This window comes from Terrapene carolina, unplaced genomic scaffold (assembly GCF_002925995.2).
Source record: "Terrapene carolina triunguis isolate 2854851 unplaced genomic scaffold, T_m_triunguis-2.0 Scaffold68, whole genome shotgun sequence".
Taxonomy (NCBI): Eukaryota; Metazoa; Chordata; order Testudines; family Emydidae; genus Terrapene; species Terrapene triunguis.
Window position 1 is genome coordinate 21,969,853 of NW_020664419.1, and position 27,094 is coordinate 21,996,946.

The 27,094-nt window shown below is 44.1% G+C and overlaps 1 protein-coding gene across 1 annotated transcript in view; it reads left to right on the forward strand.

Annotated features, from left to right (window-relative positions):
• The window catches only part of CDHR3 (cadherin related family member 3), a 74,516-nt gene that overhangs the window by 20,636 nt on the left and 26,786 nt on the right, over positions 1 to 27,094 (forward strand). Inside the window, exons 4-14 of the mRNA XM_026648903.1 lie at positions 667 to 835; positions 5,464 to 5,555; positions 8,143 to 8,237; positions 8,350 to 8,454; positions 10,215 to 10,363; positions 11,965 to 12,154; positions 15,579 to 15,747; positions 18,332 to 18,431; positions 18,579 to 18,677; positions 22,831 to 23,057; positions 25,688 to 25,859. Of these exons, the coding sequence (XP_026504688.1) occupies positions 667 to 835; positions 5,464 to 5,555; positions 8,143 to 8,237; positions 8,350 to 8,454; positions 10,215 to 10,363; positions 11,965 to 12,154; positions 15,579 to 15,747; positions 18,332 to 18,431; positions 18,579 to 18,677; positions 22,831 to 23,057; positions 25,688 to 25,859 (1,567 nt within the window). The remainder of the gene's footprint in view (positions 1 to 666; positions 836 to 5,463; positions 5,556 to 8,142; positions 8,238 to 8,349; positions 8,455 to 10,214; positions 10,364 to 11,964; positions 12,155 to 15,578; positions 15,748 to 18,331; positions 18,432 to 18,578; positions 18,678 to 22,830; positions 23,058 to 25,687; positions 25,860 to 27,094) is intronic.

A 27,094-nucleotide genomic window follows, 5' to 3' on the forward strand; every position in this document is an offset into this window, starting at 1 on the left:
TGTTCCTGCTCAGAGGTGCATAGTGTGGTCCAGGCTCACCTCCATATGACATGCTGTATTTCTCCATCGTGCTATGTAAAGACAATCGAGCATCTCCTTCCTCTTCACTGGAGAGGCATCTAAAAACAGCAGCAGCAAAGCTGAATATGTAGCTTAACACACTGTTCATGAAATCAGTGAAAATGTTTAATTGTTGTGAATTGAAGGTATATTTCTATTAAGCAGGACCCAATCTGCTTAAAAACATCTAGATTCTCATTTAGACTGTGTGACAGGGTGGCACCCACCTCCCACGAGCGCTCCCTGGTCGAGGGTGTGCATGCCTGCCATTTTTCCTCTGCTCACGGCGACCCCTGTCAGCCACTGCGCTTGTCAAGTGGGGCTTTGGTGACTCAGCCCTCCAGCCAAGTCACACTCTCTCCATGTGCAAAACAAGCAAAGCCCTTCCGGGGGATACAGTCCAAAATGTCCTGCAGCCCTCCCTGGGCTCAGTCTTTAATAGTCCAACAGGGGCCTATAGCACTACCCCCTCAGTTGGTGCGTCTTCCTGTAGCCCTCAGTCTTTAACCAGTCCAACATGGCACCTTTTTATATGTATTGATTCCTATATACAATAATTACAGATTTGATTGCATAGTGTGCTACTAATAATTTGTTACATTTCAGGTTGTTACCACTGGAGATCCTGTTCTAGATTATGAAACTATGCCAAACAGCTTTGATTTGCAGATTTATGTTAATGATACAGCTGGGGCAAGTGACCTTCAAATACTTACTGTCCAAATAACAGATGTTAATGAACCTCCTGTGTTTCGTGGCAATTTGGCAGACCAAAGTAAGAGAACTGCTTGGAAGTAACAAAAGAGACTAATGCTTGAAATTACAACATTGGGAGACTAAACCTTAATCACTAAATGTTATAGACAGAATGCCTAGCAATGCTTATAGTTAAGATTGGCCAAATATTTCCATTCTGGAGGGTCACCGTTGTTGTCACCTATGTTTTATATTTTCAGATGAAATTCAGTGATTGATCTCATTCAAGGAGTGACTTATCCCCTCCCCCCGAGACTTTCACTAAAAACGGGTCAGGCATTTTCAAATACCAAAAGAATGAAAAGAAAACAGTGCTACTGCTAACAATAAATATTTATGAGCTTTTTTTGATTAGCTGAAGTGCCTCAGTGGCAGCTGTTAGAGACTTCCCATTTGACAGGTAGGTAGGGTGGGATCCATAAAAGTACATAAACATCCGCATCCATTGTTAGGCATCACTGCAATCCACAAAACTCCCCTTGGCTGCGCCTAACCCTCTAGTCACCTAAAGTCTCTTGACACCTAAGTTTCTGCATCTGAACATGCACACTGCAGCATCCCTCCACGCATCTGGGTGCCAATCTCCCACCTAAGCCCCAAAGTGATTGACAAATCAGGGGAAAGACAAACTGTTTGGCCACCTAAATCATTTGTGGGGCCTGATTAGAGGTTGCCTAATTCCACACAAAACAGCTGGGGTGGGGGCAGGAAAAGAGGCCCTCCCTTATAACCTTCACCATAGTGGTTAGGGTTCTGAGCTGAGATGGGGGCAATGCCCAGTTCAAGTCCTTTCTCTGCACGGTGAGGAGAAGCATAGGCACCGACTCCGTAGGTGCTCCGGGGCTGGAGCACCCACGGAACAAAAATAGTGGGTGCTCAGCACCCACCCGCCGATCAGCTGTTTGGCAGTGGGCAGAAGGCACTTGGGGGAGAGGACGGAATGGGGGCAGGCAGCGCGAGGATGGGGTTTTGGGGGAAGTGGCGGGGCCTCTGGGCAGAGCGGGGGTGGAGCATCCACCCAGAAAAATGAAAAATTGATGCCTGTGAGCAGAAGGGATTTGAACAGAGATCTGCCGCTTCTCAGGTGAGTGCCCTAGGCTATGCAGTCTCCCTCAATCTCTCTTGTTCCATTTTAAATAATTGAACAATTAAATATTAATTGAGCCAGAAAAAGAGTTTGAATGACTCTATAGTCTGCTGGCTAGGGCACTCCCCTGAGAGGTGGCAGATCCCTGTTAAAATCCCTTCTCCTCATTAGGCACTTGAACTAGCGGTCTCCCACATCCTGGGCAAATACCCTAACCCTTGGGTTAAATATTAAGGGAGCTCCTTCTCCTGCTCATGCCTGGCTGTTGTATGTGGATTTAGGCAGTCTCTGATTGTTCCCTGCATGTGACTTAGGCGGCCGAACACCCACCTTCTCCCAGTTTGTGAATCACAAGCAAAGATAGGCACCTCCTAGCAGCCTGGATTTAGGTATGGAAATCTGACCTGGGGGTGTGTAGCTTACGACACAACCCCCGCATCAGCATCTCCCATTGGCTAGCTTAGGCAGATCCCACCTAGCCCGTTGGCTTTTGTGGATCACATTCTAAGGCACCTATCTCTCTCCTCATATAGGAGCCTAGTGGCTAACCCAGGCCTTTCAGATTGAAGTGTTGTTCCTGTGTTTTCTAGGCACCTAAAAGTTAGGCATTGTGATGCTGAGTGTCTCGACAGCCTTTTATGGAACCAGGCATAGTCACTTGGTTATGGACGTACTGTTTAATGCCTTGTTGAAAACTGAATTGGATTTGGAGAAGCAACAAAGGTTTAAATAAATGTACTTTATGCATGTGCAAGAGTTTCTGAAAGACAATAAAGCTAGTGCTCAGTCAGTGTTGCACAGCAGTACAGTGAATTTGCATCTGTGTGAGAGAAATTTAAGTGGGAAATCAATTTTAAATGTAAGGTCATGGGGATTATGATCTGTGATAGTGCATAAGGAAAGAGGCAGTGTTCCAAAAAATACTACCTCCATGTGATCGGTGATATTGGCCCATCTGTGTAAGGGGTGCAATGTGCGGGAACTTGGAGCACCTCTGCTTCATTCGCTGCAGCAATTGGTCAGGGTGTTGAGAATGAGGCTGGAGTTCACAGAATCCCTTCCTCATTCAGGGTGGGGTTTGGAAGGAGAGCAGTGTATGTTCAGTACATGGCCCCACATCTCAAAGAGGATAAAAGTAAATATCAAACAGCTGTCTGGCTCATTGAGCACCCATTTAGCTCACTCAGTAATGAGGGGACCTGCAGAACTTATACCATGACATCATGTAACTGAAGGCTGTATAACATATGCACATACAAAGGGGCAGAATTAAGGTTACAAGAGAAATCATAATTTTGTCACTTCCTGACTTTTGAGAATTTCAGTTTGAAACTTCAGTGTTCTAACACTGTGGGTGTTTTTGTATAGAACAGCAATGAATTATTAAACATTCAAAGATATTTTTTTTCCTATCCAAAAGTACAGATGGGCCAGTACAAAATATGGATCCAGCTCTGGCTTAGGAACACCTCAATAGCTAGGAGGATGGCAATGTTATTTCAGGGTTTTGGCTCACTGGCAGAGGCCAGGGATGAAGTTTGGATCTAAGTTTAAATACTGATCCCTGCCAAGGTTAAGGATTAAAAGCCAGTGCAGGTTTTGGTTCAGGCCCATTTCTAGTTGAAAAACAGCCAATTTAACAAATAACATTTAAGCATCCCTGGCGTTCTTGCTTCTATACTATACTTTGTACGAGAGGCAAAATAAACTCCTTGGAGAAGGGCCTGGGTCTTCTGAGCATGGACAGTGCCTAGCACATTGTGGGTGCGACTATAAAAAATAATAATTAGATTTGACATAATGACACTTCAGGGGATGGGCACAGCATGAAACACGCTGTACTTAGGAGCTTGTTAAAAATAAATGTATCAGTTTAACACTCAGCTAGCACTGCAGTAAATCAGTGAACACAGACATATGAATTGTCTAACTGGGTGGGGTTAGTTAACAATACCAGCTACAGTTAACACTGATGGCACATTCACTGGTTGTTAAAATGTGTCTGTTTTTCATTAAACTTTATATTCATATCACTGCCATCTAGGAATCCTCATTCTGTTTGGGGATTACTGCTGCTACTTAGGGCACGAGCAGCCAGTCATGGTCATGGGACAGATTAATGTTCTATAAGCACAGGACATAGCAGACATGGAAAAGTCTACAGTAAATAATGATTTAAAGGTCCCTTACTCATTAACCACCCATGCTAGCAATAATTCCTATACAACTTAGGAAAGCTGGGATTCCCATGTTTCCAGTGATGTGGCACATGAGATTCTAGTCCTAGCAGTTCATGATATGAACTGAATTGATGTAGACACAGCGAAGAAAAAGGACAAACACAGGGATGGATTTTAAAGCAGCAGGCCACAACTTTATTACATTTAACACATGGACAGAGTGCTATCTACCCTGTTAGCCATACTCTCACCTACCAGGCATTTTAAGTGGCTCCAATGTGGGGGTTAAGGGATTCCCTACCCAATAACCCACAACTCAGGTAGACTCTCTTCATCTTACCTCTAGGACTCAGCTTGCTATTCTGAGTCCTACTCCTGTCCCCAAGGGGGACCAAGGGTAATAAAAGGGGGGGGGGACCTCAGACCACGAAGGCCTCAGGGTCTCCCCCTATCCCATGAACCCAAGGCCCACCAGTAAAATCCCAGGTCTTTTACTTCTGTGAACCATTCCTTTTATCCTTTTAACCACACTCGAAAGTTGTGATGAAATAACATCCTTATTGAGTATTAATTATTAAACTCTGCTCTTATTTAACTTAATTGTACCTCTGGGATGCTGCAAGGAAGGCAAAAACCTCCCCAGCCCTCTGCCAGTTTGGCCCCTACAGGAAGAAAAAAATTCATTCCTGACCCCAGAACAGGCAAACAATCAGCCACAAGTACTCCTGCTCTTTAATCAGAGCTACAGCAACCACAAAACACAGTTTCACGGCTGCTAGTACAAGGAGGAGAGGGTGAGGCTGCTAGAATGGAGCAAAAAGCAAGAGGCCTTACAAGGCCCAAGCTAGGGTTTAAATTAATGAAAGGAGAGAGTGAGGGACCAATCAGATCCCTTCCGCCCCAAGCTTGCCAACCAGTGACTAGAGACTTTGAAGGGGAGGGGCAGCCCTGCATCCTCTCAGCACATGGTCTCTTCCCACATTCAACTGGGCCTATCCCAATTGCTGCTGGCCCCCTCAGGTTTCCCATCCAGTGAGGCAGGTGGGTGGCACTAGTCACAATCCCTCAACAACATAAAAATTCAGGCTAGCCCAGGCCATTTACCAATGACCAGTTCAAGATATGATTTATGTGGGGCTCTGTCTGTCAGTGATGTACGGTTCACAATCGCAAATATTGATGGTTGTCTATTTACAGCATGGGGGCATGTTCTTTTGCCCCAGCTGTGTGTTGTTTTGGTGTGTGTTTGGGTATTTTGTTTATTTTGGAATTAGACTGAGTTGTAGAGTGAGTACAAGCATCAGGTGTTCTGATATAGTCCGTATAGCTGTGTCCTTTTTAAATATAAAATTAACATCGACTATATTTTTATTCATCCAGCTGTAATGATTTATATCTTGGAGGGAAATAGAACGCCTCCTGGAGTTATTTACCAGATTGATGCATCTGATCCCGAACAGTCACAACTCACAGTAAGTTTAATTAAAGGAAAAAAGAGACAATGCAATCCACTGCATCTGAAATATAATGAATTCCAGGAACTTTCTCCTCTGAGCTCACTAATCAAGCATATAGAAAAAGGTATATTGTCAGCTGAAATGAAACATTTTAAATAATAAAGTAGAACAGCAGAAAGTTATTTTTGATAAGAAGGCGCCTATCCCTCACCACTGGGGTATGGAGTGGGTTATACATTTTGAACACCCCGAAGTTAGAGTTTGGAGACAGAGTTTTGATATGGCCCATCATAGATATAGCAGGTAACGGGGTCTTTCTTACAAACTGTCTCTAAAACCCCTTTACTGAGTAAGGGTTAAATGGGGCTTTTAATCTTTTGTTACAATGAAGTTTCTTTTAAATGAAACATTGGGGAAATAACTTTTCATGCAATGAAACGTCAGCATTTAGCTATCTGGAAAGCAAAACAGTGTGATTTGTGGCCAACAGCTTTAAAAAATGGCACTAGCTGATATGAAAAGGTTCTGGGTATCAGCAGGAATGTCTGAAAAGTCACTTTTTGCAGATCTGGAAAGGGTAATTGCATTTACCTGAGAAACTGGTGAAAGATACAACATTATCACAAACAGACATTTCAGGTGTTACTTCAGCCTGTAGCATTACTCAAAAGAGCAATTAAATCGTAGGAGCTGCTTTCTTGACCTCCTTACTCAGTCTTTTCTCAGGCAACTCCCACTGAAGTCAATGTGGGTTTGACTGAATAAGAAAAGGTGTAAAGGCCTCAGGATTTAGCTCTAGGTTAATTATTATTGCCAATGAAAGAAAAAAATAACTGCAGTGAATTCTTCATCAGCAACAGTCTTTGAACCGGTGATAAATCCCAGCCATAATAAGGAGATGCAAATGCAGAAATGATGGACTGCTGATACAATAATACTCCCAGCAGGAAAACTAGAGTGGTCCATTGACAAGAATTTGTTAGCTTAATTGATTTGATTACTCAGCTGCTTTTTCAGCAACTTCAGTTAAACATATCACAAAAGGAGATGAGTTATGGTTACACTCGGTTCTATTTCATTTCTATTTGTCACATGGCTAAGTCTACACTAGAGAGTTCAAAGCACTTCCGCGGGAGCGCTCCTGCGGCAGCGCTTTTATGTGCGAGTGTGGTCGCGGGAGAGTGCTGGGAGAGAGCGCCACCTCCACGGGGGGGAATAGCTCAGAGTGCTGGGAGCCGTACTCCCAGCCCTCTGAGCCTGTCCACACTAGCACTTTACAGCGGTCAAACTTGCTGCGCTCGGGGTGTGTGTGTGTGTGTGTGTGTGATTTTTCACACCCCTGAGCCTGCAAGTTAGAGCGCTATATAATGTAAGTGTAGACAAGCCCAAGAAGTAACACAAGAGGAGTAGCACGAGCTGAGCAGGCTGTAGAATTTTTAAGAAGACTTTACTGATCACCTGGCTTATCATTATTTGATTCTGTATGTTCTAGAATATCACTTGTTAAGTTAGGCCTGATCTACACTACACATAGAATATCAGGGTTGGAAGGGACCTCAGGAGGTCATCTAGTCCAACCCCCTGCTCAAAGCAGGACCAATCCCCAACCAAATCACCAATCCCCAACTAAATCAACACAGTTAGGTTGACTCAAGGCACCTTACATTAACCTAGTTGTGGATGTGTCTCCACTTAAATTTGGCTCCTGATGACTGAAGTGCCCCACTACACTGATTTAATAACACCATCTCCCCAAGCAACATAGAGTCAGGGTCAACGTAGTTAGGTTGATCCAGTGTGAGTGTAGACACTCTGTTACTTATGTCAACCATTACTGGCCACCAGCAGCTGTCTCATAATGTCCCTCAGTGACCGCTCTGGTCACTGTTGTGAACTCCGCTGCCCTGGGTCAGGTAGACGGGAAGCCCCATGAATTTCTGAAATTCCTTTTTCTGATTGCCTGGCTTGGCGAGCACACCTAGCAGCTCTCCACTGTTGAGTGCAACTGCCCAAGTGACCATGCTGGCTACACACCCCAGGCGTGCTCCTGCCTGGAGGAGACAGGAGGTGGTGGATTTCCTGGGTCTCTGGGGAGAAGAGGCTGTGCAGGCACAACTCTGAACCAGCCACAGAAATGTGGATATCTATGAGTAGGTCTATGAGTAGGTTGCTCAGCAGATGCAGGAGAAGGGCTACAACAGGGACCAGCAGCAGTGCCATGTGAAAGCCAAGGAGCTATGGCAGGAGTACCAGAAGGCCAGAGAGGCCAACAATCGATCTGGTGCAAATGTGACACAATGACTAGCTTGGGGTGTGTGACCATGTCTCTTTCTAATGGGAACCACTGTCATGCCCTGCATGCTGTTTACCAGCAGACTTACTTCTATAGCTCAAGTGACAGTGGCTTGTGTTTCTGGTGATGAATGTCCTGGGTTTGATCCTGCTGATGACCATGATGCCTGTACATCTCCTTACACAGAGTTCTGGGGCAATACTGTAAATGTGGGGCATATGTTTCCTTGATCCATTCTTTAAGCCCGTGAATGAATGGCTGGATGTTTTAAAAAGATAAAGATGCTAATTCATAATCCTTTTATTCCAGTATTCGTGTACTCCTGTGTCAGAGTCATTCACTGTCTCTCAAACTGGAACCATTTCTTCCACAAAAGAATTTGATTTTGAGAGAGATCCACATACGTAAGTATTCATTTTGATCCGCTGATCATTCTCGTTGTTCATTGTTAACAGAGACCTACTGCATATAATCCACGGAGTGATTCTGGTTTGATTTTGTTTTTATATTTAACAGTTATTTGTTAAACATAACAGTGACAGACCGCCTAGGGCTGAGCACTACCAGGACAGTGATAGTCAACATCATTAACACCAATGACGAACCACCTTACTTTACCACGTAAGTGAAACATTCACTTTGTACCCTAAAAATACAAACGGTTCTCAGACTTTTCAGCCCCAGCATCCATTGGTTCAACCTTTTGGGAGACTCTGTAATATAGCCATTAACTGATACAATGTCTCATTGTTGCTATATCCATCTTTCTTAAACTTAGATTGTAAGCTATTTGGGGCAGGGACTATCTTTTTGTTCAGAGCCTATCACAATGGGGTCCTGCTCCATGACTGGGGTTCTGAGGTGCCACAATCAAACAAATAATAATAAACTAATGATAATACATAAGAACGGCCATACTGGGTCAGACCAATGGTCCTTCCAGCCCAGTATCTTGTCTTCCGACAGTGGCCAATGCCAGGTGTTTCAGAGAGAATGAACAGAACAGGACAATCATCAAGTGATCCATTCTCTGTCACCCATTCCCAGCTTCTGGCAAACATTAATAACTATTATAATAACTATTTATTTTCATTTTGGTTTGACTTCTTAGTCTCTTGTTGGACGCTTTGATCAGTTTCTTTCCATTATCCTTGTATATGTTATTACAGTTAATTTTCAAAGCTCGTGTTTGATGCTAAGTCAAGCATGAAGACATACACTGTCTGAAACTCACCCCTTTGCAGAAGGTCAAAATAAGGTCTATGGTCCAGATCCACAAAGGTACTTAGACTCCTTACTTCCATTGATTTAACTGGAAGTTAGGAGCCTAAATATCTTTATGAATCTGGGCCCTAAGTCTCAATTTTAGGGTCCACTGCAATGCATAAGCCCCCTGTTCAGGAAGGGTGGCCAGCACATCCCTCGGCCCGCGCCGCTTCCTGCAGCCCCCATTGGCCTGGAGCGGAGAACCGCGGCCAGTGGGAGCCGCAATCAGCCGAACCTACGGACGTGGCAGGTAAACAAACCGGCCAGCCCGCCAGGGGCTTTCCCTGAACAAGCGGCGGACCGGCTTTGAGAACCACTTTGTTAGAGCACTCACCTGAGATGGGGGAGACCCAGGCTCAGTTCCCCCCTCTGCCTGAGTGGTGGGAAAGGATTTGAACACAGGTCTGCCACATCTCTCAGGAGAGTGCTCTAAACACTGAGGTATGGGATATTTTGATGTGTGGCTCCATCAATCTCTTCTGTTGACGCTGTTCCATTTTGGATAAATAATTGAATAGAGCACAAGCAGAGATAAGTGCTTCCTTGCAGCCCCGACTTAGGTGCTCTGCTATGCCTACTTTTGCACATGCAATAACTGCAATTGCACATCAGAATACTCATTTGTACATGCAGCTGCAATAATCACAAATAACCATGCAAATTTGCATGTAAAACAATGCCTGGGCCATAAACTCATTCAGGAGAAATCAAGCCCTACCAGGGTGAATATATTGAGCTAGTTTTATAAATAAAGTGAATCAATTGTTGCCTGGAGTTCTGGGCATGCTCAGTCAGGGGAAAGCAGACCCTGTCATTTAAAAAGTTTATTGCACCACTGAGACAAGCTCTTTAAAATAATATTGTCCTGGAAGCAGTAACTGTGTTTATTCCATAGCAAGATTCCTTATACTGCTACCGCTATTTTTATTTTTTAACCTGCATGTGGATGGAATGAAAACAGCTAATCCATTTGCAGGAGATGGATTGGATGATCTAACAGGTCTCTTCTATTTCCGATATCTACAATTCTATGATTGTCAAGCAATATTGACACTTAGGAAAGGAGCCTGGGGGAACATTTATTTGCCTCTGTTGAACTTCTTTGTCTACTCTAGGAAAGAGAGAGTCTACAGGATTCCAGAGGAAAACAGCCCAGGAACTGTTGTTGCCAATATAACAGCTAAAGATCCAGATGGTGAAGGCATTATCAGCACACTTGTCTACAGCATCAGTCCACCTAATATGCATTTCTCCATAAATCCATGTAAGACAAACAAAAATACTATATGTCCTTCAATCTATCTGTGCCTTTTGGTACAAGAAAAGAAACAATCCAGGTTTGAGAAACTCCTTTGGCTCCAGTTTTAAGTTATTTTATTTCCTTCTGTCACTGCCCTTATGAAGAAGCAGCATACTTTATATCGGGTTAATACATTCTTAGGGCCAGGTCCTTGGGTCTGGCTGAGCTGCGCTCAACATGGAAGTGGAAGGGGTGGGGGGTGGGGGCAAAAGTGGCTTAAACTCATCTGATCCTGAGGGCTGTTCCCTCCGGCATCTCCAGAATAAATTAGTGTAGCCTCACCGTTTTCCTAATCTGCGTTGGCTGCAAAATTCCCTGATGGGCTGCTGCGCCAGCTGGAGATTTTCAGGGCACACTCCAGCCACCTTCGGTCCTGCCTGCAACATGCGTACTTTGCCAGAGGTGGGCTGGGAGGGAGTGATGTAGACCTTTATGCCAGCCTGGGATTCCTCTAGGCGAGAGGACTCCTCAGTTGCCTTCTTAGGGCAGTTTTATGCCTCTTTGAACCATGAGAGCAACACAAAATGGTCAGATCAGGGGGCCAGGACCAGGACTTTAATGTCCTTCATGGTGCAGGCTGAATCCCCTCCCAGGATAAGACCTACAGAACCCCTGTAATTCAAATCCATTATTTCCCCCAGGTGAGACATCTCAGAAGACTTGACGAGCTCATATAACAGGAGAGAAACACGTCTGCACCCTATTCGCCTTCTGTCCATGCACACCGGGTTCTCCTCGAGTCATTTATAGCTGTCAGTGAATGTTACACTTCTGAACTGGTAGCACTTTCAGTCAGATTGGCACAGTTGTAAATGACTACACAAAGCACAGGGCAGTGTAGAATCAGGCTCAGTGACTCTTTTTCTTCTTTCTAAATGCTTTGGCTTCCCTGTGCCTTTTGGGCTTAAAGTGCTACACTCCCCATTAGTACACTAAGAAACACAGACAATGTATAAACACATTCTGTCACCCTCTTCTGGCTCTTTGCCTATAGTAATACATGGCTGACATGTTAGCCTGTTTGAACAATGGCAGATGAAAGGGTATATAACCAAGAAGTGAATGAGTGAAGACAGAACTTGACACACTACGTCATAGTTGAGAATGATTCTTACTATACGTAGATCTAGAGCTGCCTTGAGAGCACTAGAAAATGAAGTTCTGTCTTTAGCCACAGAGCAGGGACAGCATGAACATTAGCAGTGCACACTTCCCAACACTACTCTGCCAATGTACCTCAGCCCTGACTTACAAAGACCCCTACTAGGGGTGAGAAGGTAGGTCAGTCTCCATGCCTGGTCAGTTATTGGCCTCTCTGCTGAGGCTGTCAGCCATCATGGTATTTTTGTGCTGTGGACACATATCTGCTAAGGGTTAGATAAAATGCATCAGTTTATTTCAGATCACTAAACAAACAGCTGTGATGTGGAGGTAGGGAAGGCTCTATATTTACCACCAGTTCCCTGAGCCATCAAGTCCTTGAGGAGAACAATATATTTAAATATGAATTCTTGTCATTTCCTTTCCAGTGGTGAGTATCTAACCCCTCATTCCTTTCCTCTTAGTCACTGGTGTGATTTACGTGGCTATGCGAATAGATCGAGATGCTGCTCCCCTACGGCTACAGCCTAACATCTCATTGGTCATTCGTGTGGAGGACAATCCCAGTGGTGGGCAAACAAATGAAATAGAGATAACAGTCATTATTGAAGATCTCAATGACAACCCACCAGAATGTAGCTTGTACAACTTCAGGTACTAAGCCACTCACAATGTCTCTCACCAATATGATGGGGCCAGTATTTGATGTAGGGCACCCTAGTTAGGCACCTAGATCCTGCATGTGTGTGTTCAAATGGGCAGTCCCTATTGGCTCCTACTGGTAAGTGCTGACTGTGTGTCTTAAGATGCAGGGCTCAAACATCCTGTTGGTTCAGGTTTGAAAATTGAGTCCAAAACATCTGTGCCAAATCAGGGTTTTATTTATCTCTTTCTCCCATTCAGATGCCAATCACCACAGCATCGAGGGGCCATAGACTGTATATAATTAAAAATAGCATCATTTCTGTCCAGAACAGGGGCAGACTTTTCACCCCTCTCATTTCATTAGAATTTATTAAATGGGATCATTCTAAGCGGTTGACTTTCAGACCCTTCTGGCTGTTATTAATTTTAACCTTTTCCCTCTCCTTTCCCAACTCCCTTTCTTTGTCTGCTATCTTCATGTTCTTGGCCTGCAAACTCTTCAGGGCATAGACCACTCTGCCATTATACATGTTTGGTGTGCAGTTGCAAGCACTATAAATTACCATCAGTCCTGCTATTTTCTCCTGGACGTCTACCATTCATACTGCATGTGGGTGATGAGGGGGGATAGGTGGGATTGTGTCATGCAGGATTTAGAATCTTTCACAGTTCATGGGGCTGACCATGGTGTTATTCCATTTTTGTGCTGTTGTCAATAGAGCTGGGAGAAATTTTTCACACTGTTTATTTGCCCCCTAAAAATGCTTCTTTCATCAACATGAAACTATTCATGCATTGGACAAGAATTTGCCAGTTTTAATTAAAAAAATTGGGAGGAGGGAGGAGAGCTGGATTCACAAGGTTTTGGCATCATTCACAAAACTGCTGTAGGAGGAGGAAGCTCCCTTGTAATCTTTAGCCCAGTGATTAGGGTACTCATTGAGATGTAGGACCCCCCCAGCCACTAAAATTTTTGATTTGCTGAAATTTTTCACTATGATACAAACTGAATTTTATTCCACGATTTTTCAGAACTGCCAGGAAACCAAAAAATCAGTTATTCACACAGCTCCAGTTGTAAGGCCCATTGGATGTATTTTTTGTCAAATCTTTTCAATTCACATTTAAAAGACCCAGTCCTGTAACCCGTCTATTTGTAAAACTCCAGCGATGGTCAATGGGATCTGTGATTGCACAAGGACTACAGAGTTGGATCCCAGGGCCTGGTTCTGATCTCACATCCAGTTTTATATCAGTCTAACTCAATTTAATTCAAGAGTGACACCTCTGAAGTCAATTGGTGTAACTGAGAGCAGGATTGAGCCCTAAGCACTTTGTTTTTATTAAAATCTGCTGCAGTTTTTAAAAATAACAGAATCAGAGTGATAGGCAAGAAACTCACTTTAAAACAGTCACTTCTGACTAGATTGAACTCCTAGATATTTATTCATCAGGAAATGAGAGAATAGCTCTCTAATTAAAGCATATTGATAGTTTAGTGACAGGAAAGTGTTTCTCTCTAAATTGAGAAATTATTAAATTGATCTGAACAATCTACTTGAGGTTCCAAGAATGTCACGAAGCACCCAGTTAGGAAGAAATCCTGTAGTTATGAGGAACCTTCTTCTCCTGTGTTTTTAAACATCATGATCCTTAACCTGTAGCTCTTTGGGACATTTTTCATTGATTCTAAGGCCAGAAGCGACTCATTTGATCATCTAGTCCAACCTCCTACGTAACATAGGCCATAGAACTTCCTTGAAATAATTCCTGTTTGAACTAGAGCAGGTCCTTTAGAAAAACATCCAATCTTGATTTAAAAATTGTCAGTGATGAAGAATCCACCCTGACCCTTGGTAAACTACTCCAATGGTTAATTACTTTGATTAAACATTATACCTTATTTCCAGTCTGAATTTGTCTAACTTCAACTTCCAGCCATTGGATTGAAGGACCTATTATCAAATATTTGTTTCCCATGTAGTTACTTACTTACCACGATCAAGTCATCCTTAACCTTCCCTTTGTTAAGCTAAATAGATTGAGCTCCTTGTATTTATCACTATAAGGCATGTTTTCTAATCCTTTTATCATTCACATGTCTTTTCTCTGCACCCTCCCCAATTTATCAACATCCTTCTTGAATTGTGGACACCAGAACTGGACACAGTGTTCAGTAGTGGTCATACCAGTGCCAAATATAGAGGTTGACCCTACTCCTGCTCAAGATTCCCCTGTTTGTGCATCCAAGGATCACATTAACTCTTTTAGCCATAGCATTACACTGGGAGCTCATGTTCAGTTATTATCCACCATAACCCCAAAGTCTTTTTCAAGGTCCCTGCTTCTCAGGATAGAGCCCCACATCCTGTAAATAAATCCCCATGCATCTATGTCTCAGACAAAGCAAAAGCTATTCCCATCTTGCCTGACATATACAAGGCTGCTCAAGGAGTATTGACTGAAGTGACTGGAGCTGTCATGATTCCACCCCATCCCTGCAAGCAATAAGGAAGTAGGGAGATGGAGGAGATACTGTGGGAAATAGAATTGCAGAAAGCTGTAAAATCATTGTGGATCAGGTTCTTGACATTGCATTATAATATGGGTATCCGAGCCTTTCATCAATAGAAGATGGCATTGTCAAGATGACAGTCACCACAACAGAACATCTGAAACTCACTCCAACTTTATGGTTGTCTACTATTCCATTCATGGAGGAAAGGACTCTTCAGTTCTGCAAAACTGATGTGATGAATGAGAATTGCTTTGATTGAGGTATATCAGATTCAGCTGACAGATCATGGGTTACTGTAAATAGTTTAGTTGGAAATATATCACACGCTGTTCTAAGATAAAGAATAACAACTAATTTCAGTATTTGAAAGTAACCTTATGCCCTCATAGGCCCTGATCCAACAAAGCACAAACATATACTTTAAGCATGCATGTAGTCTCATTGATTTTGGTCCCACAGCAACTTCAATGGGGCTACTCACATGAGTAAAATTAAGCATATATTTAAGTATTTTGTTCAGTGAAGAAAAACCGAGGCCAAGTATCAATTAAGGGGCAAATGAAGTAGCATATTGCAGCATGTAGACAGAGTACTGAAACACAGATTTTTAAAAGAGACTCATTTAAAATTAGAGGTGGATCAAACTAAGATCCTGATGCTAGTTTCAAAGTTAAGAGGTGTTCCAAGCATTTGGTTTGGGTTCTGTCTAAGGGTTTTGGTTCAGCCCATTAGAGAGAGAAAGGGGTTAGCCACAAAATACAGATCAGATTTCAGCTCTGCTCCTAAAGTTTGGGGTGTTGGAATCTGGGATTTTCGTTTGAAAAGTATGTGGAAGTCAATATGCAGTACACTTCAAAAGCTGTTAAGAGGAATGTTGTAAAGAGGCATGATGGGAAACGTATTTCTTTTTGACAGACTTGAGGTATATGAAACAGCCACCACTGGGACACTTCTCCTTGACCTGCGAGATCACTGCCAGGATATAGATGTTGAACCACCAAATAATGAATTTAACTTCACTGGATTGTCTGGACTTGGAAGTAACAAATTTACACTGAATCCATCTGGCTCGGGAAGAATTGTGGTTAGTTAATTGTTTTGTTTTAGGAAGTCTCAATTAAGGTGGCAGTTTGTTAAATCTAATTAAGGTATCTTCCAATGCTCTACATTCATTATCCTTTCAGGAAAAATTGTTATTCACATTGGGCTAGGGTGAAACTGTTGATGAAATGCGTGCATGATTTTTTTTTGGTGAGAATGTTCTCTATGGAGTCTAGAGATCATGATGCACAATTGCTCTTTGTTCTAAAATCTGAAAGAATGGTTAAAACTGGGGGGAAAAACCCAAAGCCATAGACTTGTTTGAAATCTCCTTTCTAAGGAGTGTGGGGGCACATAATGAATGTCAAGATAGTGCTTTGAAACTCATTCCTGTTTAACATTGATATGGAGGCATAACAGAAGCAACCAGGGGCAGGTCCCAGCAATTTAAACAGTGCCAGGCTAATCCCAATTCACACAAGTGTTTGTAACATACTACATGAGATCTTGGCTATTCAGAAGAAAGACTGACATACCCGAGAAGCCCCAAACTCAAAACCGCCTCCTGACTCCACTGGTAAGAACTGTAGCGCTACTCAAGGTGATCAGTTCATACAAATGCACCTTGGGAATTGCACTTGTTTATTTCACATGACAGAACAATGGATTCCTTGTGCTGATATCAGATCTGCAGTTACAAGAACTCTATCCAGTTGCTTGGCATGTGTAATGTTGGTTGTTTTGTGGATAAAAACTGTGCAATACACCAACCAGCAAGCACCTAGATATACCATTCAAAAGAACATTGCAGAAGCATGATGGATGGTGATGTACCGCAAACTACTTCCTCATCAAGGCTAAGAAACATTTGCATGACAACACAGGAATTTATAGTCCTAATCTCTTCTGCTCACACTGGCTGTATAATGTAACGTGCTGGCTAAATGTGCCATTTCCCCTCCATTGGTTATTCCATAGAGGATAAGAACCTAGTACTGCTACCGGCTGAAGGAGTTACTATTTTAACTCAAATGGTAGAGACTTGAGCTTTAGTGCTGACAACCCAGTGAGGGTGCTACAAAGTATGGCACAATGCAAGAGACTGGGTTTTAATTCCCCATTTGGGCAACCACTTTGTAACGACTCTCCCCAGGGATTATCATCAGTGACTGAACCTGAGACCTTTGGCATAGGCCTACACACCATGATCTAGAGATTTAGAGAATAAGACTGAGAATATATTATTGTTCTTATATAAATCGATGGTACGCCCACATCTCGAACACTGCGTCCAGCTGTGGTCTCCTCATCTCAAAAAAGCTATACTGGCACTAAAAAAGGTTCAGAGAAGGGCAACTAAAATGATTAGGGGTTTGGAACGGGTCCCATATGAGGAGAGATTAAAGAGGCTAGAACACTTCAGCTTGGAAAAGGGGAGACTAAGGGGGGATATGATAGAGGTATATAAAATCATGAGTCATGTGGAGAAAGTAGATAAGGAAAAGTTATTTACTTATTCCCATAATACAAGAACTAGGGGTCACCAAATGAAATTAATAGGCAGCAGGTTTAAAACAAATAAAAGGAAGTTTTTCTTCACACAGTGCACAGTGAACCTGTGGAACTCCTTACCTGAGGAGGTTGTGAAGGCTAGGACTATAACAGGGTTTAAAAGAGAACTAGATAAATTCATGGAGGTTAAGTCCATTAATGGCTATTAGCCAGGATGTGTAAGGAGTGGTGTCCCTAGCCTCTGTTTGTCAGAGGGTGGAGATGGATGGCAGGAGAGAGATCACTTGATCATTGCCTGTTAGGTTCACTCCCTCTGGGGCACCTGGCATTGGCCACTGTCGATAGACAGGATACTGGGCTAGATGGACCTTTGGTCTGACCCGGTATGGCCGTTCTTATGTTATCTAAAGCAAGGGTTCTTAACCTTTTTCTTTGAGACTCCCCCAACACGCTATAAAAACTCCATGGCCCACCAGTGCTACAGCAAGTGTTTTTCTGCATATCCAGTACTGTAGATTAAAAACCAGGGCTGGCATTAGGGGGTAGCAAGCAGGGCAATTGCCTGGGGCCCTGCAAAGCTAAGTTGCTTGGGCTTTGGCTTTCTGCCCTGGGTCCCAGTGAGTCCAATGATGGCCTTGCTCTCTGGTTTATTTTGGAGGACCCCCTGAAACCTGCTCATGGCCCCCCAGGGGCCCCCAGACCCCTGGTTGAGAACCTCTGATCAGAAGGATCAACATTATTTGTTGGTAGTAGTAGGTTCTTTTCCTCTTTATGGATCAACCATGAGATAAGGGACTTGTTACACTCATATTACACACGCTTTGAACTCAAAGATAAAAAGATCAAGACTTTTGCTACATGTAACACAGGGCCCCTACAAGTTTAGCTAAAGGAGAATGAATCTTCTTGGCTGTAATGGAGTTAGGAATTACAGCTAGACACCAGAGAGTGTATTCAGTCCTGTAATTTATTAATTGCTTGTATAATTCAAAGAGGGCAGTGGTATATGTATTTAGCCAGCACATTGACAGAACACTGGAAATCATCATTTGCTTGGTGTGTGTTGTGACTTTATGTAACGAGGTATAAATACAGTTTTCTCTTTTTAAATCTAGTTGATTGGAGATCTGGATTTCGAAAATCCAGATAATCTAGCAGTTGAGGAATATACTTTGACAGCTGTGGTGCAAGATATTGCCCAGCCTTACTATACTAGCAAGTATCCCTTTTATTCTTCTTTGAGATTTTTTTCCTATGCTGTTACTGCATAGCAGGAGGAATGTTATTCAAAATACATTTATGTTCAACACATGTTTTCATAGCCATATTTAACCATTAGTTAATCTTCCATTATGTTTCCAGATAATATCTACATTTACATCAAAATAACTCCAATGAATGAGTTCTTCCCAGTCTTCAATAGCCCATCATACGTATTCAATGTTTCAGAAATTACTCAAGGTACAGTAAGTAAAGGCTATCCTATAGATGTAAGGTTGTTACAGTGTAAAATAATTATCTTGGAGCAAAAATATATTAGTTTGTATTACAATAGTGCCTCAAAGCCCCAGCCAAGATCAGGGCCCCACTGCACAACCTCATAGTACAGAGTTTACAATGTAAATAGACAAAACAGGCAAAGGGTGGGAGAAAGGAAGTATTATTATGCCCCCTTTTACAAATGGGGGAGAGAGATTAAGTGATTTGCCAAAGGTTACATAGCAATTCTGTGGTAGAACCAAGAACTGAACACACATTTCTTGGGCGAGATCCTCACTCCCACGCTGGCCACTTTACACTATGTAAAAGAGCATAAATGGGTCCAAAAAGCCTTGGTTCAGCTGAGGGACGATTCCCCTGTCTCTGGCACTGTGAATGACAGTCATAAAGCTGCCTTCTGAGGACCCCTTGAAGCCTCTGTTGTAGTGGGTGGGGTGTCATCATGCCCCTGAATCCCAGGGCAATGCTTTAAGCACAAGACCATCCACTCCCGCCTAGCAGAGTAGTATATACAAGGAAACAGAGTTAGACTTGCACTCACTTGGGGGTGGGGGAAAAACACATTTGTTGTGAGGAACCTGCTTTTGCAATAGCAAAAATTTGCAGGTTAAACAATTTTGCAAAAAACTTTCAAGCATGAGTTTTTCCACTCATGCTGTCTGAGAATTTTTTGCACATCTTCTACATGATCTGCCTCAGCCTCCCTGAGACCTCCCACTGCCTTTTCCACTTCTCCCTGCTCCACAGACCTTCCAGCTTCTCTGCTCTAACAGCACCTTTTGTTCTGCAGTTATTCCTAAGCAACTTCTCTGCAGTGTTAGCAGTGTTTTCTTCCTCTGTGTAGAGGGCCTGCCACCTGTGTGTTTACAATGTCCCTTACCTGCAGCTGCATTTAACTCTGGCTTTTTAAATCTTTTTACTTGGAGTGTACAGTAATTGAGAGGAACAGACAGAGTTTCATCAGGAATTTGGGGGATTTTTTGGAGGGGGGGGTAAAAGATGGAAATTACAGCTGTTTGCGGGCATTTTCACTGGGTTTAAAGGGCCAGGTTTTTTGTAGCTTGTACAGCATAGCCAATTTTCTTTGGCTGTGGAACTTTTCTATTATAACATGTTATTAAACCAAGCTTAAATTGGAGGCAGCAAAAATTTAAAAGTGAAAAAACTCACCCCCAAATATAAGCTATAGTCTTTATTAAAATCCACTCTTCCACCACACACTGTAGTAGTTCCCTTCCTCCCCACCACCATATTTCATTTTAAAAAATGACCCATATATTGGGACTGTGAAACCTGATATTTTTTCTAACAGCATTGAGACACACATTACCCAGAAGGGTAACTCACCACCAGCATGCTCATAGCTGAGCTTGTGCAGCAGGGTCTTCTCTGCTGGTGTCCCCTACTGACAGCTGCTCCAGGCTCGGAAGGAGTTGATGAGAGCCTGTTGGCTCCGTCAGCCCTGTGCTGTTACACCTGTGAGAGGTGCCAAGCCTGGAGGCAGGATTTAAAAGAGGGAAGAGTCTAACTCACTAGTTTCAGAGTAGCAGCCGTGTTAGTCTGTATCCGCAAAAAGAACAGGAGTACTTGTGGCACCTTAGAGACTAACAAATTTATTAGAGCATAAGCTTTCGTGGGCTACAACTCACTAGTGGCTGACCAGAAGGAGATGTGGACCTCGCAAGGAAGGCCTGGTCTACTTCTCATGACTCAGATCAGTTATAGGGAACAAAGCAAATTGAAAGGTCCCTACCTACCCCGGGAGGCTCTGGATAGGCCCTGGGTCCCAGCCCAGGCTTCCTCCAGGCAACTTCTAGGTTTCCTCTGGCCTCAGCCAGGCCTTCCTTCAAGGGCCTAGCACAAGAGATCCACCCGTCCTGGTCAGCCACTACTGAGCTGGGCTTTTCCTCTTTGACTCCTCCCTTCAGGCTTGCCATCTTTGGCAGGTTTTAAAAGAGTGGGGCTGACTGAGCTCACAGGCTGTCATTAACCTCTTCTCAGCCAGGGTGGGGTTTGTATACCCTATGACAAGGTGTCATATCAGCTCAAGATGGTCACAACTGCAAGCAGACAAAAGACAATGCACAGAACCATCACTTGAAAAAAGTATGGCAGACCTACAGCAAAATTGCAAGAAAAGACTGGGCCTGCAATACCTACCAAATCCTGGCCTGTGTTCAGGGTGGGAACATGTTGAGGCTGCTTCTGAAACTCTACAAGCTTTGTGTGGTTTGAAAGAGCCTGTTTGAGCTCAGCGATGCTCAAACAGGCTTTTCAAGCAAAAATGCAAAACAAAGGCTGGTGTAATGGTAAGGCACTACACTGGGACTCAGGAGATGTGGGTTCAAGTCCTGTCTCCTCAGAAGAGAGTTTTCTGGCGGCTTGGCTGGCTAGTATTCCCTGGCAGTGTGGCTTCTGTAATTTTCACTCCACGCATCTGAAGAAGTGGGTTTTTTACCCATGAAAGCTTATGCCCAAATAAATCTGTTAGTCCTTAAGGTGCCACCAGACTCCTCATTGTTTTTGTGGATATAGACTAACACGGCTACCCCTCTGATGCAGGAGCTAAAATGTCAAGTTGCTGATGGGAATCAAGGAGAGCAGAGACTTAGCCCTGGTCTACACTGGGGGGGGAGGGAATCGATCTAAGCTACACAATTTCAGCTGCGTGAATAACGTAGTTGAAGTCGACGTACTTAGATCGACTTACCGTGGTGTCTTCACTGTGGTGAGTCGACTGCTGCCGCTCCCCCGTCGACTCTGCCTGTGCCTCTCGCGGTGCTGGAGTACAGGAGTCGATGGGAGAGGGCTCGGGGGTCAATTTATCACGTCTAGACTAGACGCGATAAATCGATCCCTGCTGGATCGATCGCTGCCCGCCGATCTGGTGGGTAGTATAGACATACCCGTAGTGTGGAGGCACAGGTCCCCATGTAGAGGGCCAGGGCCCTGATCTTCAGCTGTTCCCCCTAGATTCATGCAGCTATCAGGAATGCTTTGGTTTTGAGAGACCTGTTAGTTCCATGGTGTAGGGGTGAGGCTAGGCATCATACACTGCCTCTCTGTAGGCACAATATGGGGAACCTCATGGAGTTTACTGTCTTGCATGTACTTCCCTCCTCCCACCTGTGTGATTCAGACCTTTGTAATGTAATCATTTAAATAAATCTCTGAAACCCATGTGTGACTATAAACCTCTGTGTCCCTCACAGAGCTTTGCTGGATTCTGAAAAATGCTTATACGAGTTAAACAAGTGTTAGTGTAAACCTTTAAATACTATTGCTTTAAAAACCCTTTGCAAAACAGCACACATTTTTGGAGAAAATACAGATGTGGGCTCTAACGGGATTCTGGGGAAGGGGTAGTGCCAGCAGAAAGCATGCTGGCTGTCACACCAACTAGGAGCTAGCAATCTGCAGCAGGGCTGGAATTCACAGAGCCAGGAGGAGAAATAAATGGAATGTTGATGGCCTCAGTGACAACAGCTCCCCAACCTCCCTCCCTGCTTCACTTTTGGCATTTAGCCCATAATTCATATGAAGCTGGTTATTTAAATATGCATTTAGGGTGAAATTAACTCCTGCACAGAAGTCACTCTTGCATCACATATGAAAAATCATATATATGGGGAAACTGACAGCCAAAATATAGGAAACTTTTGTATTTCTTCCCCCTCCTTTCTTTCTTTCTTTTTTTTCTTTTTTTTTTTTTTTGGTTAAAAAAAAGAAATAAAACAAATATTGAGGGCTTGTTGATACTGAGAAGTTAATTCAGATTAAGGTAGCATGTGAAGTTCAAGCACCGCATCTATTCCTGATTAAGTCCTGGTGTGGACACATTCATTCCAGAATAAGAATACCTTTGGGAATGGATTACGCTAATTTGGCATAAGGGACTATTATTCTGGAATAAGAACATTCATACCAAGAGTTAATCCAGAATGACTATTCTGGAATAATTACTTGTGTAGACAAGTCCTAAATTAGAGTTACATTAAAATCTGCCTATGTCATTTGAACTAAGAAAGTCACTTAGGAGGAGCCTGATAGTCTTTACATTTCATTTTGTGTGTAATTTTTTTAAATGTTAAGATAAGATGACTCTTCTTTTCAGCTGGATCCAGCATTGGAAAAGTGAGTGCAACAGACAAGGATTTACCATTTACTGGAATCACATATTCCATTGTAGCTGGAGGAGGTACCCTTTCTTACACAAATATATTTTGGATCGACCCAAATGAAGGAAATCTGAAGATTATAGCAACATTAGACTATGAAACAACGCAGAGGTACATTCTCACAGTGCAAGCTTCTGACACAGAGAAGCTTGCTACAGTGTCCGTGAGTAACTATATCACTTCTGCAAATGTCTCCCCTACCTGAGGCAAAATTTAGCCTATGTCCATGGTCATCCCAAGACCTATGCACCACTCAGCTCCCACTGAAGTGATATTGAGGCTGTGGGCTGGCTCTCTACACAGGGCTGAATTTCACACAAAGGGAGGATACAGTGGGAGGGAGCAGGGAGTCCTGCCATTTAAAAAAAAAATGCAGTGTTTTTATTTGTTGTTTTTTCCTTTCAACACTATCTTTTATCTGCCTGTTATTCATTCTTGATAGTTCTGGTGGGCAGTAAGAGAGTTTTCTGTGTATCCACAAAGGCCGTAAAGAGCATGTCTACACTTACAGCAGCATGTTAAGTACAGATACTGCACGCCCAGCTAGCACGGGTATAAAGAGCTGTGTGGACAGTGAGGCACAGCTTAACTGAGTGGAGTAGAGTGCCCGGCACTCCTGAAATCTAGGGTAGATACACCCTACATGGCTATCTACATGTCCAAGCAATGCCTCCCATGTCTACACGGCTATTTTTAGCAGCATAGTCTCCGTCTCCCTGCTGCAGGAGCCTTTCCCCACCACAGTGAAAGGCTGGCAGCAGTGGGGAAAGGCTCCAGCAATTTCCTGCTGCCAGAGCCTCTCTCTGCTGCCTCCCATCTTCCAGAGCCTTTCCTGGATGCAATGAAAGCCTTTCCTTACTTCTGGAGCCTTTCACTGCCACATGTAGCTACACAGCACAGTGACAAGTATGGATGCAGCCTGCCTTTCACTGTGGTGTATACCTACATGTGTAGTACCTGTACTGTACACGCCGCCGTAAGTGTAGACGTAAGCTTACATTCACTCCTTATATGTTTCAGAGAACACCAAACTTCTGTGCATATAAACTGTTTCCTTCAGTGGTTAACATCTCTCTTTACCCCATTTTTGCATTACATTTGATTTTGCTATTACAAAAAATTGTATTATCTCCAAGATTTTAGGCCCAATTTTCCATTCCAGCCAATAACTGCTTGGTGAAGGAACAAGGGGAGTTGGGGGGAGAATGCTTATCCTCTCACTGCACCTCATCTCCACATGGGGAAGGGTTGATCTACATGAGGAGGGCTCCCTTCGTGCATGGAACAGTCATAGAATCATAGAATATCAGGGTTGGAAGAGACCTCAGGAGGTCATCTAGTCCAACCCCCTGCTCAAAGCAGGGCCAACCCCAACTAAATCATCCCAGCCAGAGCTTTGTCAAACCTGACCTTAAAAACCTCAGTCCCTGAATTATTATTAAATGTCGGGAAGCTTAGGCCTGGTCCACACTACCCCCCCACTTCGGACTAAGGTACGCAAATTCAGCTACGTTAATAACGTAGCTGAATTCGAAGTACCTTAGTCCGAACTTACTGCGGGTCCAGACGCGGCAGGAAGGCTCCCCCGTCGATGCCGCGTACTCCTCTCGCCGAGCTGGAGTACCGGCGTCGATGGCGAGCACTTCCGGGATCGATCCGGGATCGATTTATCGCGTCTAAACCAGACACGATAAATCGATCCCAGAATATCGATTGCCTGCCGCCGGACCCTCCGGTAAGTGTAGACATACCCTTAATTAACATTTGTGAAGCACTTTGAGAACCTTGAATGGCTAGATCAGAGGTGGGCAAACTACGGCCCCGTGGGCCGCATCTGGCCTGCGGGACCCTCCTGCCCGGCCCCTGAGCTCCTGGCCTGGGAGGGTAGCCCCCGGCCCCTCCCCTGCTGTTCCCCCTCTCCCGCAGCCTCAGCTTGCCCCGCCACCAGCACAATGCTCTGGGTGGCGGGGCTGTGAGCTTCTGGGGCGCCGAGCCCGGCCTGACCTGGTGCTCTGTGCTGCGTGGTGGCGACGGTGTGGCTGGCTCCAGCCGAGTGGTGCAGCTGTAGGGCCGCCAGCCGCCAGTGCTCCAGGCAGCGCGGTAAGGGGGCAGGGAGGGGGGGGTGTTGGATAGAGGGCAGGGGAGTTCGGGGGGGGTGGGCAGGGGTCGGGGCGGTCAGAGGGCAGGGAACAGGGGGGTTGAATGGGGGCAGGGGTCCTGGGGGGACAGTCAGGAATGAGAGGAGGGGTTGGATGGGGCAGCGGGGGGCAATCAGGGGCGGGGGTTCCAGGGGCAGTCAGAGGACAGGGAGCGGGGGTGGAAGGGGCAGGAGTCCCGAGAGGGGGGTTAATGGGGGGGGGGTCCGGGCCACAACCCCGTTCCCTAATCGGCCCTCCATACAATTTCCGAAACCCGATGCGGCCCTCAGGCCAAAAAGTTTGCCCGCCCCGGGCTAGATCTAATAAGTGTAAAGTATTATTTTCCATTCTATGACATACTTCAGGCAATTCAAAAAAATCAAAAGTCCCACATAAAAGAAAGTGCAATGTTAAAACATAATTTGCCTTAAGGAATCGGAGTTCTAAAGGGACGTTGGTCACAACGTGAGTTCATGATCTCTTGAACTTTAACATGTCTAAGGCAAAAACTAAATTAATGGACCTTCCCTGCCACTCTTGTTTAACTACTGTCAATAAAAAGAAAGAAGAACAAATCCTACTAGCTACTAGAGCTGGCAATATTCTGGCACAGCATAGTGGAAGAATCTCACCTGATCAGCTGGCTCTCTTTCAGGTAACCATCAATGTTCTTGAAGTAAATGATGAAAAACCAGTTTGTTCAGCCAATACCTATTCACTGGCAATCCCGGTAGACCTAGCTGTTGGGACCAACATTGAGGGTTTCAGGATAGAGTGTGTTGATCGTGATTCTAGTCCCAGATCTTTCCGGTACTTCATTAATTCAGGTACTGCATTTGTTTGACTCTTGAATGTCATTGTTGCATGTCTGATGCACGAGGAAAATGCTTGGCTATAGACAGTCCATTTGATTTTGTGAACAAAAAAGTCTAGTACATATTACATGCTAATGCTGATATTGGCTAGGGTTTAATACCATGGTGATTGACAGGCACTTTAGAAATAACAAAGATTAGCTAGCTAGAGCTTCCATTTAAATTAATGGCAAAACTCACATTTACTCACTGGAGCCAGCCAGACTGCTACTCCTCTTGTACACAGGGACAAATTGTACTTTCAGTTATAACAGGGTAAACTTGAATAACCCCATTGGACTTAATGGAGTTCCAGTATTTCAGATTTCTGTCAGTGTAACAGAGTGGAATTTGGGGCACTGCTCAAAACTACTCTACAAAACTTGTGTCCTACCTTCATGCTGTACTCATTAAAATCCCTTTGTAAGAACAGGTGCTTGGACACAAAAATCAATTATAAGCCAGGTGCTGAGACATTTGGTGTTGCCTCATTTCACAAAAAGGGAGCCATTTTAATTTAGGAAAAACTTCTCCTTTTGAGGCAGAGAATGGGGTAATGATTGAACAGGTGATTCAGACAAATATCTTAAGTAGAGAGGGTGAGAGCCTCACCCCCACTCCAGCCCCTTTATGCAACATAAAAGGCTCAGAGTAGCATAAAGGGCCTCTAAAAGCCCTGGTCCTGGCCATGGGAGGAGTCTCCTGGTGCAGGCACTGAGGAAAAAACAGTAAGGCTATCTTCTGAGGACCCCTTTGCAAAGCCTTGAATAGGGGACATGCAGGGGGTGAAGCTGGGAGTGAAAGAGGCATGTCAATTGGTGGGTCTGCACAGATACAAGGCAGTGCTGAGACCCATAGTGCAGCCATAGGGATGCTGTTTAAGGCCTAGGCTACACTAGAAAAGTAGATCCGCAGAAAAATCCATACCCCTGAGTGGCGTAGTTAAGATGCCCTAAGTCCCCATGTAGACAGCGCTAGGTCAGTGGAAGAATTCCACCTCTCGGGGAGGTGGATTGGCTACGCTGATGGAAGAATCCCTTCCATTGGCATAGGTAGTGTCTACCCTGATGCGCTACAGCGGTGCTGCTGTAGTGTTTCAAGTGTAGACAAGCCCTAAATTAAGCCGGTGAGCCAGAACAGCCCAGGTTTGGGAGGGCACAAAAAGATGTCTTAAAGCCACCTTAACCCTCACCCGAGGCTGTGAGTTC